This window comes from Microsporum canis, genomic scaffold (genome assembly GCF_000151145.1).
Source record: "Microsporum canis CBS 113480 supercont1.4 genomic scaffold, whole genome shotgun sequence".
NCBI lineage: Eukaryota > Fungi > Ascomycota > Eurotiomycetes > Onygenales > Arthrodermataceae > Microsporum > Microsporum canis.
In genome coordinates, this window is record NW_003299166.1 from 720,510 (window position 1) to 740,441 (window position 19,932).

A 19,932-nucleotide genomic window follows, 5' to 3' on the forward strand; every position below is an offset into this window, starting at 1 on the left:
AGTTTAATGGGCGAGTTCTTCGTGGTGAATATTATATATTATGTATCTTGATGTCAAAGAAAGCTTCAAACGCGTCAAAAGAACGCGATTCCTATTTAACACTGGGTTCGTGCGTAGATGCTGAGTAAGCACGCGATTGTCAACTTCAACTTCAACTTCATTCAAACAAAACATACTACATGGAGGCATTGACTATCCATCATTTTATACAGGGGAGCTTGAATATGTTTGGTACATGATCCATCATGGTACTATTATATTTCTAGTCTCTCCAACTACCTACATTTTTAAGTGGCCATTTCTGAGAATAGTTCGAGAAGGTATAAAATACCATGGCATGGTTAAGCTAACATTGACTTTCACTCAAAGTTGCTGTGAATTTGGATCTTACAGCGTGAGTGAATAATACCATGAATGGTAAATGTCAGTGTACTTGGATTTCTAGTGAATTCCGCCCTTTATTCCATGTTCTATCCTTTGGGCACTGGGACTACAAATAAGGCGTCTTGCCAGCGCCATTTCTATGATTCCTGTTTCTTCTTTCTCCCTCTGAAAGAGTGTCTTACGGCTTAGACATATATTAACTTTTAGATTTCTTACCCTTATGGCATATCTATACTTAATACAGAGGAGTCTTAGTCTGGTTCAACGGAAGCAGTAGGACTTCCCGGGACTTGTCCGTGGCTTGGGACATAAGATATAACGATACAGCCATAGATATCGTCTATATTTCTTTCTATATTATATTGCGGTAGTCCGACGGCTGCAAGCATGATATCACAGAGACTGAGGTCAATACGTCGTCTGGTGACCACAGAATATTTAATATATGCCCTTGATTCTCACTACAAAAAGATAACTAGGGAAACAAGGCTATTTGACGGGCATCCAAAACTGCGATACCTGCTGAACACTATACTCTGATAACACAGCCGCGAAAAGCCACAATAGAATAGGCGACCGATCCAGGCCAGATGTTTTAGAACACCTGTTGACGGATTAATACTTGATTATGAGATTAACACGTGTGTACCTACCCGTCAAGAACGGAAATAATTCCTAGCACAGTTGGAAATGCAGGAGATGGATTAAGAATTTAACTTCCCAAGGGAAGCAAACTTCTAAACGCTATGCAAAGGCTGAGCTCTAAATAGACACACACCGAGCCGACAGGTTCAGCACTATATTCTCTTGCGATATTAGATATTCAAAGAGACGGAGACATAATCCGCGCCTTTTTACAAGCAGAGACCCGCCATTTCACCTTGTCAAACAGCAGATCAATAGGACTACAGTAATAGAGGAGCCTCGACATTCTATACTTGGATGCTGGTGAACCGATAATGATGGCGGTATCGCATGTACATCATCAAATTCACCAGAAAGCCGCTGAAACTCTTAAAGAGACTCAGGCAATTAAATCCACTTCTCGATCTCAAATTCTCAATTTATAACTCTGCCAGGAGAACTGGAAAGGGTGCATTATAAAAGATATCCAGGTTGCAACTGAAGCATATTAGGTTGCCAATAACTTGCAGCTATGTCTGCTTTTCGGATGAATTTCTTAAAAAGAAAGTACTCGATCCACCCAAACCGATTTCCCAAACGAATACCCTTTTTTTTAAAGCTTTGCTCAAGGATAACGATCTAAGCGGGATAGATACTTAAATCACTATTTTGGGAATAGAACCAGCATTCAAACAGTTAAAAAACAGGAACGATGTCGATAGGATCCGAAAATACAATGAGTTAACGAATGATACTTACGAAGGCAGTATGGCTATCAAAAATCAATCCTCGCCAGTGTTTCCAGTCGTAGTGTGGGCCCAAATCAGCGTTAAAGGGAACACACCGTGGCTCACGGCGGAGTGGTGTTATATTTTATTAAAGCAATTATTCGTTTCTACCAGAAGCAAGGAATCTTGAGAATAGCTATCTTGTCAGGGATATCATCCACATGCCTTGGTTTCGATGGGCAAATATCGTTCAGGTGAAACACCAATGCTTTCTTTTACCTTGGTTGGTTCGGCACTGATAGTGACACAATAACTCTTTCAAGAGGAGGCGATACAGCGGGTCAATAATTCCATGGAGAACCAGGTGTGATCGAGGAATTCGGCTAACTGCAGTCAAGTTGACTAGCCTGTTAAATGCTTTTTTCATGGCTATGTCGCCTTGAGTCCGGTTTTCAAGGTGATAGAAAGCTCATGACGTCCGAAAGTGGCGAGAGACATCGGTGACATCGGGGCTTCGTTTTTTGAACTATACTTGCTGTTTGAGGCTTGAACTCGCCCTGCATATTGCTAACTCTTCGCCCAAGCTCTGTTATACAGTAGAGCTATTGACCGTGAACAGATCTCACGAGCAAAAATGTGCTCGTCTTCTTACAGAGTCTAATAACTTTGTGGATCGCCATAACCCTGTTTGATCTAGAATTCGATTTGCTCTCAATCCATGCCGGTCATGACGCTGACGAAAGAGAAAACTACGCGCATGTTTAACGGCTCGGAATACTGGAACACGCGGCTGATCGTTGCGGCCATATCAACCAACCCACAACCTTGCAACAGCTCTTAGATCTGGTGTTGTCAACATTCAAACAGGACTGGCCCCTTACAGCTCCTCAGATATATGGGAGGCTGTCTGAACTTCAATCGGAGGACATACTAAACATATTCGAGTACCCCCGAGACGAGGGACAGGTTATTTTCTCGCATTAATTATCATTACAAGGCAGTCAGTGTGACTCGCCTTTGGACTTGGTGGGCGTATAGCTTATTAACCAACTGCTGGAAATACAGATTGTGCATCAATTTGGAATAAGCCGTATGTTCAATTTCAACAGCCGTAGTGCGATACATGGAACGGGTGATTTAATCTGAGTAAGGTGAAATACTTGTCATCCACATCGGAGTCTTTGCCCATAAAGGAGAACCTTTCTGGCCCAGAGCTCTAAGAAGTATTGTATCAAGTTGAGACTAGCTTATTCTGATAGCTTTATTTACACATATAAATATACACACCCTGTTCCGGGATTTGTTTATACCGTGAGAGGAGACCCTTTAACCAAACGCCAAAGATGCAAAAAATAACCCCATAGACTGCTGAAGAGCTGAAGTTATGTTTCCAGAAGCATACCTAGCAACAGCTATGGGGCGTCTTAGATCAAGTGGTATCGAAGTAACTGCGTTATTATAGTATGCGGATAACTAGGGTGTTGGCCGTAAAACACCATCTTTATCATATCGGGCTTCTGTAAAGAGGAATACCCGGTTAGCACGTAAGGTACGATATACAGCAGATGCATAAAATGGCAGAGTACTTACTGAAAAAGGTATATGATAACGTGATGGTATCAATCCCCTTCATGGCAGGGTCTTTGGCAAAATCCGGATCAATAAAGAAGAAAACAGGCATATCAACGGTTTCTCCAGCATTCAGTCTCTGTTCTTCAAAGCAGAAACACTGGATCTTGCTGAAATAAGGCGAAACCTGAGCTGGAGTTACACTGTATGTTGCAACACCAATAATATCCTGGTCACCTTTATTCGACGCGGTGTAAAAGGCTAACGCAGTTTCACCCGGAAGGACACGCACTTCACGCTGTTGAGGAGTGAATTTCCAAGGCAACACGTCTGACACGGATGCGTTGAACGTTATCCGAAGGCGGCGGGAGTCCGTGACCGGTATGACGCGGGAGGAGGTATCGGTGTTTGTAAGATGCGTTGAAACAGGCTGGCCGTTCCAGCCGGTTTGTTGACATATCTGGAAGGGCTTTATGAGCACGGAAGCAATATCAATGGTTGAAAGTGGGCAAGGAAAAGCCTTCTAACCATCTTATACATCGGGACCGAGCCATATGCAACGGCAAGCGTCCCGATGATAATGCTAATTGTATAGTACCTAAAAAAGAAAAGCTATCAATATACGAGCTTTCACTAGGTTACAGCTATCCACTTACATCGTAGATGTATTTTTGGTATCCCATCTTAAGCTCCGTGTGGCGGTTGGAGCTGATTGTTGTCCTGGTGGAATTTGACTGGCAAACCCTCGAGTTGGGATTCGGCACCAGGAGTTGCCGGCCGTTCTTCTAATAGCGGTTGCGGCGCGAATGCCCACGGCCGGTCGGACACATAATGATATCAACCGCTCCATTGTGGGCTGTGTGGCCGGTTTCAATTGAGGATGTTGGTGCGCCGCAGTCTTTCGCTGCCTTCCAGGTTCTGGGCGGAGGTCATTCCGGGCAAAATATAGTTACGGGCCTATGTAAATCCGATTAGCTCTCTTCTTACATAAGCAAACCCTGCATCAGCTGGGGAAGTATTAGTAATCTATTAAAGAAGCTAAGGTAAGATGTCGGGACCGGGCCATGAGACCACGGGACAAAAAAGGCCTATCTGCCCCATGGAAACATGAGTGATAAGGTGCGAGTCGTAGAGTCGAACGGATGACTAATCCAACATAAGATGCTTGGTACGTAAGTAGGCTTTACATTAACTGAACTTCATCATAACTATCCCAATGCTTCTTAATCATGTTTCTAGTAGTTATATCGACGGCGCGGAATAGCTCGTACGGAAAGGACGCTGCCAAATCGGTGCAAAAAGCTTCCAGAGTTCTCAATATACTAACAATAGCAATTATATAGGTGTGATATATATTAAAGAATGTGCATAAGACAATTTTTGGGGGTTCATGACTCTGGGCGATTACCCAACGCATCGAGCAGAGCGGTAATCTGAGCGTTTGACCTCGCTGAAGCCACGCCTCTTCCCTGAGCTGAAGTGCACTGCGAGGATGATCCAAAGTACTCCGGGTATATTAAGAGTGCATTCCATGCCCTTCTTCAGCAGTGTCACCACAGAAGAGCCTTCTCTGCTATCACATTAAGAGGCTAACTCCAGAGTAACGGAGGTATTTACAATGGACGGTACCAGTTGGCCTGTGGGTCGCCCAAGCACTCACCAACAGTGACGGCTAAAATACCACAATGTTAGCGTGGAACATCCAACCAGGGACGGAATATGGGTAGTAACATACCTCTCAGGCCTCTGGCCTTGACCTCGTCCAGGATCTGCTTCACCAAGAGCTCGACAGTGGTCTGGTGCACGTCGTGGCAAAGAGTAATGCTGCCACCAGCGTTAAGCCCCTGCTTGAAGTTTTGGAGACTGATTGGGACACCATCTGGGGTGGCATGCTCGTAATCCTTGGTGTCAATGCTAGCGTCGATCACATGGTACTGGAGCTCACCCAGGGTCTTGAGGGCGACGTCGCTGTATGAGAAGTATGGGGCACGCATATAAGTTGGTCGGTTACCGTCAATGATGGTAGCAAGAATGCTATCAAGCATGTTCATCTCATTTGTAACGTTAGCGGCGCTGAGCTTACCCAGATCGGCATGGGAGTAACTGTGAAGATTGTTAACAATTGAGTGTAAGAACTGAAGATCTCTGTTGGATATACTTACGTGTGGGAGCCAAGGTGGTGGCCGCTAGTGTACATGCGCTTAATGACATCAGCATAATCCTTGATGTTGCCAAAGTTCATTGCGTTGACGAAGAAGGTTCCCTTGGCGCCGTATTGGTCGAGGAGATCTAGAAGCGGTGCGGTATAGTCAAATGGACCATCGTCGAAGGAGATGGCAATGGTGCCATTGACAACACAGTTCGAGATGACCTGGCCATAGGGAATGTTGCCTGGACCTGGTGGCACAGTGGTTGGTACTGAAGTAGGGGCAGAAGTGCCGGTTGGAGCCACGGTTGGATCCGCAGTTGGAGTCATTGTTGGGAAAGTGGTTGGAACATCGGTTGGAACATCGGTTGGAACCGCGGTTGGAGTGGTGACTGGTGGTTCGCTTGAAGGGACGGCTGTGGGAACTGGAGTCATGGTCGGAGCCTCGGTCGGCTTTGGCCAATGTGGCTTTGGCCAGTGTGGTTTAGGCCAGTGTGGTTTCGGCCAATGTGGCCGTGGCCGGGGCCAGTGTGGACGACGCCATGGCCATCCATTAGGGCTGCGTTCACTGATGGAACTGGCTTGTTCCCCTTGCAGCGGAATAGCTGCCACGCAGCATACAAGTGCGACGGCGACAATGAGTGTATATAGTCGGAACAGCATGATGGCTGTGTGAAATATGTGCAATGCTTGACACTATGTATAAAAGAATGGAGTGTGTCGTATCGATCAACGAACGCGAATAACGAGTGTGTAGTATATGTGCCAGAAACGAATGCAAGTGCTATAGACAAGAGAGCTGAAGGCCTATAACATCGAGATGGCTGTTATATAGAAAGAGATAGCAAGGGATGCCCTTTGGGATTATATATCTCAGACTAGCCCCGGACTTTACCCTGTTCGACCGGACAAGGCACGAGTACATCGTCCGTTAGAGATAGAGAGGATCAGGCTCCGCCTGGATCGATCGACTGAGGGTCAGAGCCATCTTCTTTCGTCAAAATGCAAGGGGAATGCTAGTGCGTCTTTCGGACATTGAGTCCCTCCTTGCGGTGCTTGGACAACTTTAGATGCATAACCTGGATGGCCACCACACCACAATTTCGCGAGCTCTTCCCGTATTCCTGGTCCCAGGCTCTCCATCCAATCCCTTGGCGGCCCATTATACCGGCTCGTTCCAAGAAATGGTAGGGTAATAAGCATTGCATCATATTGCAAATCGAGCTCAATTGCGCGATATGGAGTAATCCCCCTTTTGGAGTGGGATATCAAATTGAACGTGTTCGATCCTCGCGATCGAAGATGAGAGCGGGGGTGGATGTCTCGGCCGGACGAGCAGAGGACCAAGGGCCGCTGGCCAGCAGCAACTCCATTGGAAGCGAAAAGACTAAAGACTTTCTGTTCCTGGATCACTGATCACTAGTCAGGAACAAGCCCGCAGCTTGCAGGGGCAGGGCTGGGTGGTTGTACTGCAGGTCTAATTGCCACCGCCGAACTCACTGCAAGGCACCCACCACGATGGAGCATTTTGTCAGGAGCTGCTTCAACGTGAGAACATCTTTCCCTTTCCAACAGTAGGCAGTAAGACAGAGATACAGAGTACCCCGTACTCCGTTAAGAAAGGTGGAAACGTTCGAAACGTTTCAGAAAACGAGATTTTCGAGTCGTGAGCTGCACGAAAGAGCTTGGAAGTCGATCCTCAACTTTAGGTTCCGCCGCCATCCACGCAGATGTTTATGTGCTTCACCCAACCAGAATTAACCGAGAGGATTTCCGTTGAATTTTCTGGTTGGCTGGAGCCCCCGATGGCGACTATCAGGGACAAGGCTGATAAATTATGACAACACCCGGATCGGAGTGGCGGCGCCAGCGACAATCGTTATGGACGATTCGAGAAAAAGGGACGACGGGAGGGAGAATAAGTCGATGAAACATCGATGTGCAGAGCTCTTGCAGCAGAGAGAAACAAACCCGAGGCCGAGAGGCTGGGCCTTTTTTCCTTGTTCGTACTGACATTCCCCTTTTGACTAGGTCTCCATACCGGCCAGCTGAAACCTCTTCAACTGCCTAGGTAGCTGTCGGGAGATACGCGCAGGATGAGTGCGAGAGCATCGCCGTGATAACCCCGTCCTCCCCTTCGCCCCCGATCACCCTCTTCATGATACCCGGGCGACCGCTGCATGAATCTCTAGAAACTATCAAGTCTATTCTATAGCTTATATTAAATATATGCTTAATACTAGATTATATATAATATATCTAGAGAAAGCTCTTTAAGCTTACTATACACCCTTGTACATGTTCAAACTTATTCAACCAATCATCATTCGATGACACCTTGATAAATGCCTATCGCATCCTCACTTCTTACTTCCATAGCTAGGTATTCTCTCGGTATTATATCTCCTCGGCCGCCTTATTCTCGCACCAGATGTCGACGCTCCCCAGAATCCCTGCCGCAATGCGGCCGATCCAAAATTTCCATTTTGTTCCTCAGGAAGAAGTCGAAAACGTCTGCATGTATAAACCAGGCGGATACCACCCAGTCAAGCTCGGCGATGTCTTTCGAAACAACCGGAACTTGAAGTATAGGGTCATTGGCAAGCTTGGACATGGATCCTTTGCAACTGTTTGGCTTGCAAAGGATGAACCCACAGGGCGTGTATACGGCGTCACTTTTGTTGTGTAACATGTTCTATTTCTTGCAATGTTAACGGCGACTTATAGGCACTATGTGGCTCTGAAGATTCTTACAGCGGATGCAACCGCCAGCCGGAATGAGGCACACTTGCTGACCTGGCTGAGAGACCAGTCGAAGGAACATCCCGGATACCGTCATATTGCACATGTACTCGATACCTTTCAAGTAAAGGGGCCAAATGGCGCGCATGATGTCTTGGTGATGGAGCCTGTGGCGTCCCTTTTCTGGATGCAATTGAATGCCAGCGATGTTCTTAATTCCCACGTCAAGAGCTTCCTTCAACAAGTGTTTACTGGGCTGTCGTACTTGCACAGCTCGGGTGTCATGCATGGAGGTATGATCATTCCCCTTCTCTCCTAACTACCATGGCCTTACATGTTTTTCTTACTGAAATAATACCTGGCAGACCTCCACCTAGGAAACTTCGCCTTAGCGCTTCCTAGTCTACATAAACATGGTGAAGCTGAACTGTTGAATTTCTTCAGCGGCATGGAGGCAACAGTTCTTCTGACTGTAGACCCAACGAACCAGACGGATTCGTTGCCCCCTTACGTGCTTCCTCCAATAAATCTAGTAGAGCTGGTAATAAAGGACATCCGCGCCTCAAAGAGCGACGAGTTATGCGTCAAGACCATTGACTTTGGAAATGGTTAGCACCTGACCTTTCAGTACTTTGTCCTTCCATGTTACAGATCAACTTAATATGCTAACTCATCTAGCCTTCCGACGAGGGGATCCAAGACCTCCGCCAGAGTCACCGCCGTATATCCGAGCTCCAGAAATTGAGATTTGGCAACGATCCAAGGGGAAGCCGCATCAGATTGGGGGATCCAGGGGGACATCTGGTCCATGGGCTGCACAGTATGTACTCCATTGAGCCTCTATACCCCGTCCTGTAAACTCTAACACCTTTACTACTCCAGGCCTACGACATGATTTGGGGCAAGGCCTTCTTTTATCTATGGGGTGACAAAGACGTCTTGCTATCTAACGTGGCCAAATGCGGAGGACCGTTGCCTACCTCGTGGCTGCCTTACATAGACAGTAAACATGTTGGAGGTTCGTACTCGATCCAAGTATATTCTTAATAATCCTTTTTGATAGAGAGGTGGACAAACGCTGACTAACAGTTCATGCAGCGGCCTCGAATCCAGCGCGGGACGAGGAATGGGATAGAATTCGCGACACTGCACTGAATATCGACCCACAGCCATACCACAGCCGTTGTGGGAGGAAATACGCGTCTCATGATTGACATGATTCGAAAAATGCTAAAGGCTGACCCATCAAGCCGTACGTCGATGAAAGAGCTAGTGAATCATCCGTGGTTTGGTATCGAGGGGATGAGGGTTTAGGGGGAATAGAGAGTCTCGTGGGGATAAGAAATGTGGAAGCTGCCTGTCGTTTGCTCATTGCCTGTGCCATACATATACGACCATACATACATCTATAAACGAGAGTTAAAGATCACGACCGGGGTATTTTCCATGCATAAGGCGTCCAGACTGTACTCCGTAGAGGGTCAGATATATACAATTGGCTGCCGCGTGACCAACAGGTTGTTTTTTCCTGCCTGAAACTAATGTGCGGGGACAGCAGAATATACATTTCAGGTTGTTCGAGCCTTCCACCCAAGCAAAATCAGTTGTTCTGATAATCCCATCGCGGACAGAGAGGAGAATTGTTGCTGGTTTTACGCTAATCCAGGCCTAGTACTAACAGGGGATTTGGTCAAAATCCTTATCTCCTATTAACTATTACAGATAGCTATGTATATAGCTGGCAGCAGATGACCTTCTCGTGTATGGAGTGTTGGTTGTAGAATTGGAAAATGGGGAATGGCGATTATGCACCAACTAACACTATCCGGGGCTGAGCGGATGCAAGGAAACGAACTGCTCGAAATAGCATACTATGTAGACGCAAGGTGAAAATGCTGCTTTGCAAGGGCCCATGCCGGTTCAGTACCTTGCATAAGGGTCTGCACTAAAGTTGTGACAGGGCTCGGGATCAGCAAGCACATTGTTTATCCATGGTAAACTCCGGGCTCCGTGGAAAAAGAAGGTCTAAATATAAGCGAGGTGGACCAGAGTGAGATCATCCCCCCCTTGACAGGTTGTGGGAGTGATGTTGTTTGTCAAATGTTGCCTTGAAAAGCCTGGTGCGTGGTCGTAGTTGTGCAGAATCTGCGGATACGAGACGTTTCCTCTGTTAACTGCCTACCGGGTTTGTATATAGCGTGAAACTAATCTGCATGGATATTTAGCCCTCTTTCTCCACGTTTTCGCGATGGGGCAGTTGATAGTGGCCGGTGAGCGAAGTCGGCGAAGTCGGTCGAATTCGCGAAAATCAGGGACGACAGTCTCACCGATAAGAAGCCGCTATCCTTTAACACTGTTTTTATCTTTGTTCTCTTGTCGGAGAAGAAGTCCTTCGTATAACATCTTCTATCATTGCAGAGATGTTGGCCTAGTGAATTGATGCGCGAGTCAGATGCGTTGGCTCTCCTTGATGTCTCTACTGACAACTAACTCCTATTGGCATTGGTACTTCCATCCCTCTCAACCACTTCTTATGCCTGTTGGAGTTGACACCAACTTGCTGTCCCATGCTGCTATGCGTACCATCACTTCCATACTATGTATAGCGTTTTCTTGGGCGTGGACACGACCAGGGTTGGTTCCTGGGATAAGAAGGCAAAATAATGAGACTGAAGTACTAGTCTCATCCACCGCTCTAACCGGAAATGGGCTCTGTATACGCCTAGTTATCGCTTAGGAGGTTTACATGTAAGCACTTTGACCACTGGATATCACAAAGAAACCAGCTTTTGTCGTTCAGGTTCGAGTCTTTTGTATGAAGTATTCAAGAGGGAACAATTTATTATACCTTCCTTCTGTCAAGATAATATATTTATATAGGGGTCGAAGCTCAGGGGTGAGGTAGGGGGTTGTTTTGTGCCTGCATATAGTAACTGCTTGGATGTCACCCTTTTTGTCAGCCTAGCCTAATAGGGTAAAGCCCTTGCATTTTGGATACATACTGGCTTCGGGGGTTAGGGCTATTCTTTAGGGAGTGAGATAGATATGCCCTTATGCCTAGGTGGTGGAGGAAGATATATGCAGAGTACATAGTACTCTGTAGCGGCTACTATGTATACTGTACGGAACAGAGAGTATCCCAAAGTGTAAAAGCTTTACTTTAGATAGGCGAAAGGGTTAGCATTTGGGTAATTTGGTGGGTTGCTTTTTGAGACCTGTCAGGCTGCATGGTTGCCTGCATGGACTGAGGAACTTCATTAATTTTTTGAGAGACCGGCTTCAATAACCCGTCCTTACACTTCTTCTATCCATGTCGAGTTGCTTTCCCCAAAGGCAAATTCGCGCGACCGAAAACGCATATGTTCGTTTATCCTCCCTCTCATTCTTTTCATGATAAATAAGAGCGTCTATCTCCTACCTGTCGTTAATTGAACCCCAGAGACATGTTTACATCATGAATCCAGGCAGTGTTTATGTCGTCTGACGTCGCTAGCCCTGCCCAATTTCTTCCCCAGATTCCTTGCAAGGCACGAAGGTGTGACCAGTGGCCATGCGGTTTCCTTAGGACCGCAGCAATTTCTCCTTGCCTGATTGATTTGATGCTTAGTTTTGTCTTTGAAGGTCAATGGACGTTGCGAAACGTGCTTAGACATATTAAAAAGAGCACGACCATGGTACTTCAATGTAATAAATAATCTCGAGCGCTAGATTTCACATTGACCATGGGACTTAGTTTGTGCGATAACAGCTGCCTGTCAGAAAATTGGCTAGGTCTGATTCTTGAAAACATGGAGAGGAACCGGTGATATCAAGTGTATGCTCTGAAGGTCGTGTGTATCGGCACTTAGACGTGCTGATAGTGGTCATTGCCTGGTACCATATCTCCCTACCTGTAATGAGTTCACAAGACGGGTGCAAGGCTGAGCACTTATTGCACCAGGAAGCTGCTGTCATCGGACAGATGTCTTGGAAAGTGCTATCCATATTTCTATTCAAGACTATGCTAAGAGGGCTAACAGTTAGCGTTGTCCTCCCCTCGTTCCCTTCTTGAATAACAAATATATAGCGTACTGATTGATCCCCTCTGGTTTCTAGGCTCATGAAGAAATAGAAAATTAGATGCTCCGTACTCGTACGGGGTGAAAACTCCAGTCTTATAATATCGCACTTCCACGGTTCTTTTGCGTGGTAAGTCTGCTTGCTTTGGTCACATCGAATGTTAAGGTGTCTCGCGTCTGTCGGCTGTACGTGCGAGCATTGCACGTTTCCAGTACTTGCTTTATTCCAAGCTGTAGGCTTAGAAACAACAGTTCCCCATGGTCATATATATGTTTCTTCTGGTATAGTTATTAAATGATATTGGTGTCGTACATAGTAAAGAGTATACAGAACACAATAATTGCAAGACTGCTGGTATCCTCATTCCTAATGAGCGCGGAGTATTCTAGGTGTATATCGTTGGCAAGGGAGAGCTCTGTCTTGCCATTGATGCCATTTCCACGAATTGTCAGGTTTTGAGAGGTGCCACAAGCGCTCGAATGGGCGTAGCGTATCTTATAATAAGGCTCATATGGTATCTGTTTCAGGGTTTGTAAGACTTGTTCGACCGGCCGTCTAAAACTATCTTGGAGAAGTATGAAGAAGAGTTCTTGCTGGATATTTACTCTGAGCTTAGTCATCCAACTGACTAACTAGTTAACCGCTGATCTAAAAGGGGAAACGCTAACTTCAACTTCATCCAGCTTCAACTCCTGAAGCTGCCAGTTTTCAGCTTTCCGCAACATCACATTGAGGAAAAACTCTCATTTGAATGAATAACAAAAGAATCCAAGATTCCACTGGCCTTCGATTTTGTAATTATTCCGTATTTCGAAGAAAGAAAACTACAAACATGACACTCGCTACTGTCAGGGCTTTACAACCTCAAACGACTGCGCAAATGGCCTTATCCCTGCTCCCCACTTTTCTTCAAACCAGACTCATCTCAGAGGATGGAGCTGGGGCACCATCTTTGGACTAAATGTGATCGAATGTGCGACCTCCAGCCAATCTTTAGACCACACTGCGTGCATGCATTAGCACATTGTTTATCTACCACCCGGCCTTTCTGTGCCTTCGTTGATTCACAGAGCCGCATTAAGTGGAGGTATATGAGTTTCATTCCCCAAGAGTGACGGAGTGACGGTGGACATTGATACCAGTTTGTTAAAGAAGGTATACACGACAATACTAGATTCAGAGGCATAGAATCAGAGCCACTTCGGAATACTCCGTATCCCATGGCATTCCCATGGGCATATTGGGAGTTTCAAGCTGTATTCAGCTTGAGATTGACTATGTAGCCTCGTCTGGCATTACAACGGCTGATAAGGTTTACATTCAGCAGCAAGAGAAGATAATGAATTGCGAATTTAGCCAGGAGCCAAAAAGGTGTTTTATGTCTGCTGCATCCGTTTCAACGGAAGATTTTAACATTTCACGGTTTAATTACGGAACATACCGACTACCAAGCTGTTGAAGCCGGAAAAAACATTCCAATGCTGCTCTCCCGTGTCTTGGAATAATACAGCGAACCTACTATGTACACATATATCTTACGTCTTACAATTTTATTATTTCAAGTGAACATGGGGGAAAACACCCCACACGCACTGCCATTTGCTAACCCCGAAACCTGATTTCGGTTACTACACCGGCACATGAACTATGCATACTACGTATATGGCAGTGAATCAAGTTCTACTCTTCGAACTGCCAGGGCAATATTGGATAGGGTACCTGGGCATCCTGGTATCATAATTCTGGGGTTGCAATCTACCTCACATGATGAACCAGCGGCCTAAGGGTACAGCTCTTTTCGAATGTCATTCAGAGAGAGCGATGACGGGGAATGGAATACATACATCTCTTCATGATCCCACCCCTCCCTCAACTCAACGAATCACCGAATGCGTGGAAGTCATCCGCGCAACTCTTCAGGCTAGTGGTTGTTCGCCCGTTTCTTTGGCTCTGTTATGTCAAGCTGATCTATGAGCTATATATTCCGCTAACAATGCTCAGCTCTGACCCTGCATGGCTCCATTTATGCGGAGAAGATCACTAACGAGTTGCAGTATGCTTAGCTCGCCCTTTCATAAGTTACATGGATCCGAATGTGAGAACGTGCAAATCTAGAACAGGTATGAAATTGTAGATGCAACCTCATGGCCAGCATTCGGTAGGGGAGATGGGATATACTAAGTCCGAGTGGATAAGGACTGGTTAGACGTTCTCCGAACGGGACACTTTTGTTCTCTGACAGCTCTTGCTTTTTCGCCAGAAACTGACTAGGGTCAAGCTGGAATCAAGGGGTAATTACGCGAGTTTCCATCCATTGTTTGCAACCGCTCAACTGTTCATTGAGCTCGCCCAGAATGGTGGCTTGCCCCCGAAGAAGATCGCGTTATGCGAAGCTGCAACAGATACATAGTATCTGCCTGGCCTGAGAGGTGTTTGGATCTGCATTTGCGCGGATCATAAACATCATCAGCTGCCCTGTGCCTCGGCTAGAATAGGATCACCATATAGAATTTCGCTCGCAAGCTTTCGGAGACCGGTATTCGCTCACGTGTTGGCTATCATAGTAGCCTTCTGTGACTAGTCACTTTACCCAGTGATTAGATACGAGTGGATCATATTTGCGCAATAAACATGTATGTGTGTGAAAGAGCGATTCATACTCTCTCTACGGAGTACCGTATCGTCCGTTCCCAAAACAAACTATCCAGCACCTCGGGTATGATATCATTCCAGGGGGCTCGCTGAAGCATGTTTGATACAGGTTTTAGTCTAACCGTGTATAGCTTTATCAAATTTCTGCAGGATATCACTGAAAGACAATAATATGCACTCCTTGAGAAGATATATAAAGCAGGCTCTCACCATCATGATACCCTTTTGAAGAACCAGACCAGACAGCCTTTTCACTCCTTTATTTCTCTTCTCTTTTCTACATTCTCTCATTTTTGATTTATTTTTCCATCCTTTGCGTTTCCAAAGCCTGAGATGCAACTCATTGCTTTTCTCGCCGCTCTCGGCGTCCCTGTGGCCTTTGCTGCAACTATCCCAAGTGTTCCCCTAAACCATTCCATGATCGATGTTAAGCTGTCCGCTGCTGGAAACTCTATGGTCAAGGCTACTATCACTAACAATGGTGACCGTGCCTTGAACTTGTTAAGGTTCAACACCATCATGGATGAACACCCAACCCGCAAGGTTATGGTCTACCAGAATGGTAAGCCAATCACAGCTTTCCTTGAAGCAACTGCTTCTACAATATTTACTAACTAGAAACAGGCGCTGAGGTTCAGTTTACTGGAATGCTTCCTCGCTACATGATGTCTAACCTCACCCCTGACTATTTTGTCAGCCTTGGCCCCAAGGCCAGCGTTGAGCATTCTTTTGACCTCGCTGCTACGCATGACTTGAGCCGTGGTGGAAAGATCACCGTTATGGCCCAGGGAACTGTTCCTACCGCTGAGGAGCACGGAACCACCATTACCGGGCACACCGTTTACGAGTCTAACAAGATCACTATGGAAGTTGATGGAAACAAGGCTGCCGCTGTTGTGCAGGCTATGGGCAAGGTCAAGGCTGGTTCCATTGATAAACGCTCCAAAGTCGTCACCTCTAGCTGCCACGGAAACCAACTCCAGGTCCTACAAACCGCCCTCGCCAACTCTGCCCGTCTTTCTCAAGCCGCCGCTAAAGCCGCTCAGAGCAACCCCCGCAAGCTTCAGGAATACTTCAAGGCTACTGATAGCGGCACTGTCCAGAAGGTTGTCAGCCGTTTCATGTCCGTTGCCCGTGAATCTAGCTCTAACTCTGCTGGTGGTACTACCTACTACTGCAACGATAGCATGGGTGGCTGCCACCCAGGTGTCCTTGCATACACCCTCCCATCCCAGAACCTTGTTGTCAACTGCCCCATCTACTACTCTGATATCCCAGCTCTTAACAAGCGCTGCCACGGCCAGGACCAGGCCACTACCACTCTCCACGAGTTCACCCACAACCCCGCTGTTGTATCTCCTTTCGCTCAGGATCTTGGCTACGGTTATGACCGCGTCGCTGCCCTCCCCGCCTCCAAGGCCATCCAAAACGCTGATACCTATGCTCTTTTCGCAAATGGTATGTATTCTCTACCCCTATATCTTGATATTTCCCACTCAACTAACTTCTGTATAGCTATCTACGTCGGCTGCTAGACGGTCGATCCTTCGTATCATGGAATACATTATAATGGCTACTTGAAGTTGCCTCTTTTCTGCAGGCGGAAGTCGTGGTTGCAGGCTCTCCGGTCTTTTCTCTTGTATATATATTTATATTTGTACCCGTATATAGGAAACATAAGATGAAAATTTGTCTAGTGTCTATTCAATGATACTTTTTTAAAGACTTTTCTTACCTATGTAGGAATTTTAGTTCCGTAACTAATCTAAGATAATTTAATTGATAACCTGTTTCTGCTTCAAATTTGCTGCTGTTGACATTGGTATACAATCCACATATAACTCAGCATTATTATGATGGATATTCTTTTGACATTGACCGGACATTCGGCTATAGTGATATATATTCAGGTTACAATTTCAGGGGCAAAAGTTTGAGTATAATGAAAGGAACGATATCCTAGTTGTTTGGCCCTTTACCGGAATCATTAATATGATCATACCGAATCCTGGTTTGAATTCTATGTACATGGGTGGTATTTCAGCCACTTATTGCAATGTCAGGGCGGAGGGTGCATGGGCAGGACACAGTCATGTTAATACGCATGACCTCAAAAGTATTAACAGAGAATGAATGCAAGTGAACTGAATGCTAGGACGCAAGTGGATTCTACTTTTCAAGATTTTACCATAGCGGAAGCTCGGCTCGTCGAAACAAGTAACCTACCAGGGGCAAAACTAAATGTAGCCTTTCAGAATGGCACTCTCTGCCTGTAGATATTACATAGAATTGTTAACATTCACCCATTCGAGCACTGTAGAAGAGGAGATAAACTCACATTCAATATACTACTACCTGATGCCCCAAGGACAGTGTTATGACTGAGAGCAACGAACTGGATATCAAAGACGCCACTGTCGTCCTCCCTGATCCTGCCTACGGTGCAAGCGTATCCGCCTTCGGTGTCCCTATCAAGACGAGGCTGTGGTCGATCCACGTCTTCCAGGACATGGATACCTGCTTTAGGAGCAGAGGGGCATCCTAATGTCTGAACTTCTGCCTTATACTCCCGCAGTGCATCACGTACCTGACTCGCCGTTGGTGGAGGTCGGTTTACGAAACGTAGTGATGCGCAAACAGTGTGTCCATCGAGTACAGGAACACGGTTACATGCGACGGAAACCTGAAGAGGTTGTTGGTCGCTGAATCCAGCCAGGTCAGAGTTTAGGTCTCCTAGGATCTTGCGTGCTTCGGTAGATATCTTTCCTTCCTCCCCCGGGATATAAGGGACGATATTATCAAAAATGTCCATGCCTGGTATAGTGAATTAGCTCCTGTCGGATTTAGGGCAGTATGTAATTAGAGATGATGAAACTTACTGCTGACACCAGGATAGCCCGCTCCCGAGACAGCCTGCATGGTGACCATGCTCACTGACTCAATTGGTCCAAACTTCTGGATGAGTGCCTTGGCCGGGACAACCAGTCCTACTACCGCACAATTGGAATTGCACACTAGCATTCCCTTGTTGAGACCAAAGTGCTTCCTCTGTGCGGGGATCACATCGATATGCCCGGCATTAACAAGGGGCACTACAAGAGGTACCATAGGGTCCAATCGATAGTTCTTCGCATTGGAAAACACAGCAAAGTTCGCTTTGAGAAAGGCCATCTCAATCTCGCCTGCGGCATCAGGATCCAGCCCAGAGAATATAATATCACAGTCTGAGAATTCTGAGGGGGCACAGCGGCGGATTGTTAGGTCTGCCACCTGGGCGGGCATAGGGGACGATTGCTTCCAGCGCACAGCATCACGGTATTTTTTACCCGACGATCTGTCTGAGGCGCCTACCGCTACCAATTCGAGCAGAGGGTGCTGGGAGAGTAGGAGGATGAATCGCGTGCCCACTGCGCCAGTTGCTCCAAGGACGCCTGGGAGAGATGTTAGTATAGTTCTCTATCATCAGCTTGAACAGGCTTACCGCAGCGTTTCTTTGAGGGTGTAGACATCGTTATAGCTTTATATTGGCCGTCAATGGCAATGTGAATATCATCAATCTCTCTTCTGTTATATCCCGCAATATCAACCAACTGCCCGGCATGACTCAAAAGGGAAAGTCCGGTTAAAGTATTTTCCGGCGGGGGCTTATATAATAGCTTATATAATACGATTATATAATCTCGGTATGTTCCGACGGTTTTTCCATTTTGCCCAAGCGGTGAGCGTCAACCTTCGTTTGATACTCCAACTTGAGGTGAGTTTGGTCCAGTTCATGGTGTGAAGCGGCTCGAGGGTATCGCCAAGTTGACATAACAAATCTTTTCATCCCGCCAAGAGAGAGAGAAACGGCAGAAGAGTTCAATAGTGCAACATCGAAAAGAAAAAAAAGCAATCCACGTGGCTTTTTCACGCTTAGTTCTCTTTTACGAGGGAAGCTATCGGCCTTGACTTCGTGTATACAATGTGACCCGTCCTCTGGAGGTAGATCGGGTATTTTCTATGGAAAACTTTTCAGGGACGAACGGCGGCTCCTTTGACCCTAGTCCCCTGCACGTCGAGAAGGCGCAATATCCGCTCTAAGAAGATCCTGAAGTTTGTTCCCTGCATTGTCTGGATCGTTGAAGGAGCCAGCTCTGGTTTCGAACTATGCCAGGGATAACGACCAAACAGCTATCCCTGTTGATAACTTTGATCCATGCCAGTCCACGCCGGGGACCTAAAGACGTTACGAAATGTCTGTCCACAGCTTGATGTCCATACCCACTATTGAGCAAGAGGAAAACTTTGGCATTTTCCACATCTGTCCCGGGCCGTTGAAGTGGTGCCTCTTCCCCTTTCTTCCAAGATTACAGGGATAGATAGGGCGTATCATTTAACCTGTCGAACGCCTGCTCAGTTCGAACAGCTCGCTCCACAGATATTTCCACTACGGAGTATACATCCCGTCTGTGATTATATATTACTACGGACGTAAGGACTAGCTAGAGAGAACGTTAGTAGCATTTTCCAGTGATACAAAGCCAAATTTTGAAATAAGCATAAACATCGTCGATGTTGATACTCTGATCGCTAGAGGAAGGTTAAGATCTTAGCCCTATAAGGCGTTTGCTCAGTTCGATCTGCGTTGCTCTATACGACTGCAAAACATATAGTGTAGGCTTGTTTACTTTGAATCGTTTAGCATCGCACGAGGCAGGTTTGTTTTAAAATCCGGCCGCGTGGCTGCTCGTGCATCGTGGATATACGAAGGTGCCGTGCAGGCAATTGGATGTACCATGTAAGAGGTCGTACAATACTTTTGGTGCCCCTAAAACGAGATCCCCTGAGCAGATCAAGCTTATCCCTAGTGATAAATGAACCTGCAGACTTTTCTTCCTCCCTATCATGTAAATAAACCAGCTAACGGCCGCGTGTTCGTGTTCGTGTTCGTACGGAGTACCATATATACACTGGGGCGCAGCAATCCATCCTCTCCGCCGTCCCGATGCTGTAGATGTATCAGCAAAATAAACCAACAACCTGGCTCCC

General features: G+C 46.4%; 7 protein-coding genes across 7 annotated transcripts; 2 read left to right on the plus strand and 5 right to left on the minus strand.

Moving 5' to 3' along the window:
* Positions 1-3,209: 3,209 nt before the first annotated feature.
* Positions 3,210-4,155, minus strand: MCYG_04252 (cytochrome c oxidase assembly protein COX11; the record flags this gene model as incomplete). Its single annotated transcript, XM_002846469.1, has 4 exons — positions 3,210-3,253; positions 3,327-3,765; positions 3,834-3,888; positions 3,962-4,155. 4 exons carry the CDS (start codon positions 4,153-4,155, stop codon positions 3,210-3,212), a joined length of 732 nt encoding a protein of 243 aa, XP_002846515.1.
* A 763-nt stretch (positions 4,156-4,918) lies between these two features.
* On the minus strand, positions 4,919-5,886 carry MCYG_04253 (polysaccharide deacetylase family protein; the record flags this gene model as incomplete). The annotated part of the gene is made up of 3 exons (XM_002846470.1): positions 4,919-4,977; positions 5,041-5,408; positions 5,468-5,886. 3 exons carry the CDS (start codon positions 5,884-5,886, stop codon positions 4,919-4,921), a joined length of 846 nt encoding a protein of 281 aa, XP_002846516.1.
* Positions 5,887-6,429: 543 nt separating this feature from the next.
* On the minus strand, positions 6,430-6,978 carry MCYG_04254 (uncharacterized protein; the record flags this gene model as incomplete). The annotated part of the gene is made up of 2 exons (XM_002846471.1): positions 6,430-6,855; positions 6,952-6,978. The coding sequence occupies 2 exons, from the start codon at positions 6,976-6,978 to the stop codon at positions 6,430-6,432; spliced, it is 453 nt and encodes a 150-aa protein (XP_002846517.1).
* A 934-nt stretch (positions 6,979-7,912) lies between these two features.
* On the plus strand, positions 7,913-9,407 carry MCYG_04255 (protein kinase domain-containing protein; the record flags this gene model as incomplete). Its single annotated transcript, XM_002846472.1, has 6 exons — positions 7,913-8,136; positions 8,179-8,486; positions 8,571-8,801; positions 8,872-9,017; positions 9,076-9,211; positions 9,292-9,407. 6 exons carry the CDS (start codon positions 7,913-7,915, stop codon positions 9,405-9,407), a joined length of 1,161 nt encoding a protein of 386 aa, XP_002846518.1.
* A 657-nt stretch (positions 9,408-10,064) lies between these two features.
* On the minus strand, positions 10,065-11,585 carry MCYG_04256 (uncharacterized protein; the record flags this gene model as incomplete). The annotated part of the gene is made up of 7 exons (XM_002846473.1): positions 10,065-10,138; positions 10,376-10,397; positions 10,521-10,621; positions 10,791-10,915; positions 11,042-11,142; positions 11,318-11,351; positions 11,491-11,585. The coding sequence occupies 7 exons, from the start codon at positions 11,583-11,585 to the stop codon at positions 10,065-10,067; spliced, it is 552 nt and encodes a 183-aa protein (XP_002846519.1).
* A 3,652-nt stretch (positions 11,586-15,237) lies between these two features.
* On the plus strand, positions 15,238-16,439 carry MCYG_04257 (metalloproteinase; the record flags this gene model as incomplete). The annotated part of the gene is made up of 3 exons (XM_002846474.1): positions 15,238-15,466; positions 15,529-16,362; positions 16,420-16,439. The coding sequence occupies 3 exons, from the start codon at positions 15,238-15,240 to the stop codon at positions 16,437-16,439; spliced, it is 1,083 nt and encodes a 360-aa protein (XP_002846520.1).
* A 702-nt stretch (positions 16,440-17,141) lies between these two features.
* MCYG_04258 (aspartate-semialdehyde dehydrogenase) lies at positions 17,142-18,413 on the minus strand (the record flags this gene model as incomplete). Its single annotated transcript, XM_002846475.1, has 4 exons — positions 17,142-17,174; positions 17,243-17,718; positions 17,784-18,335; positions 18,386-18,413. 4 exons carry the CDS (start codon positions 18,411-18,413, stop codon positions 17,142-17,144), a joined length of 1,089 nt encoding a protein of 362 aa, XP_002846521.1.
* Between the last annotated feature and the right edge of the window lie 1,519 nt (positions 18,414-19,932).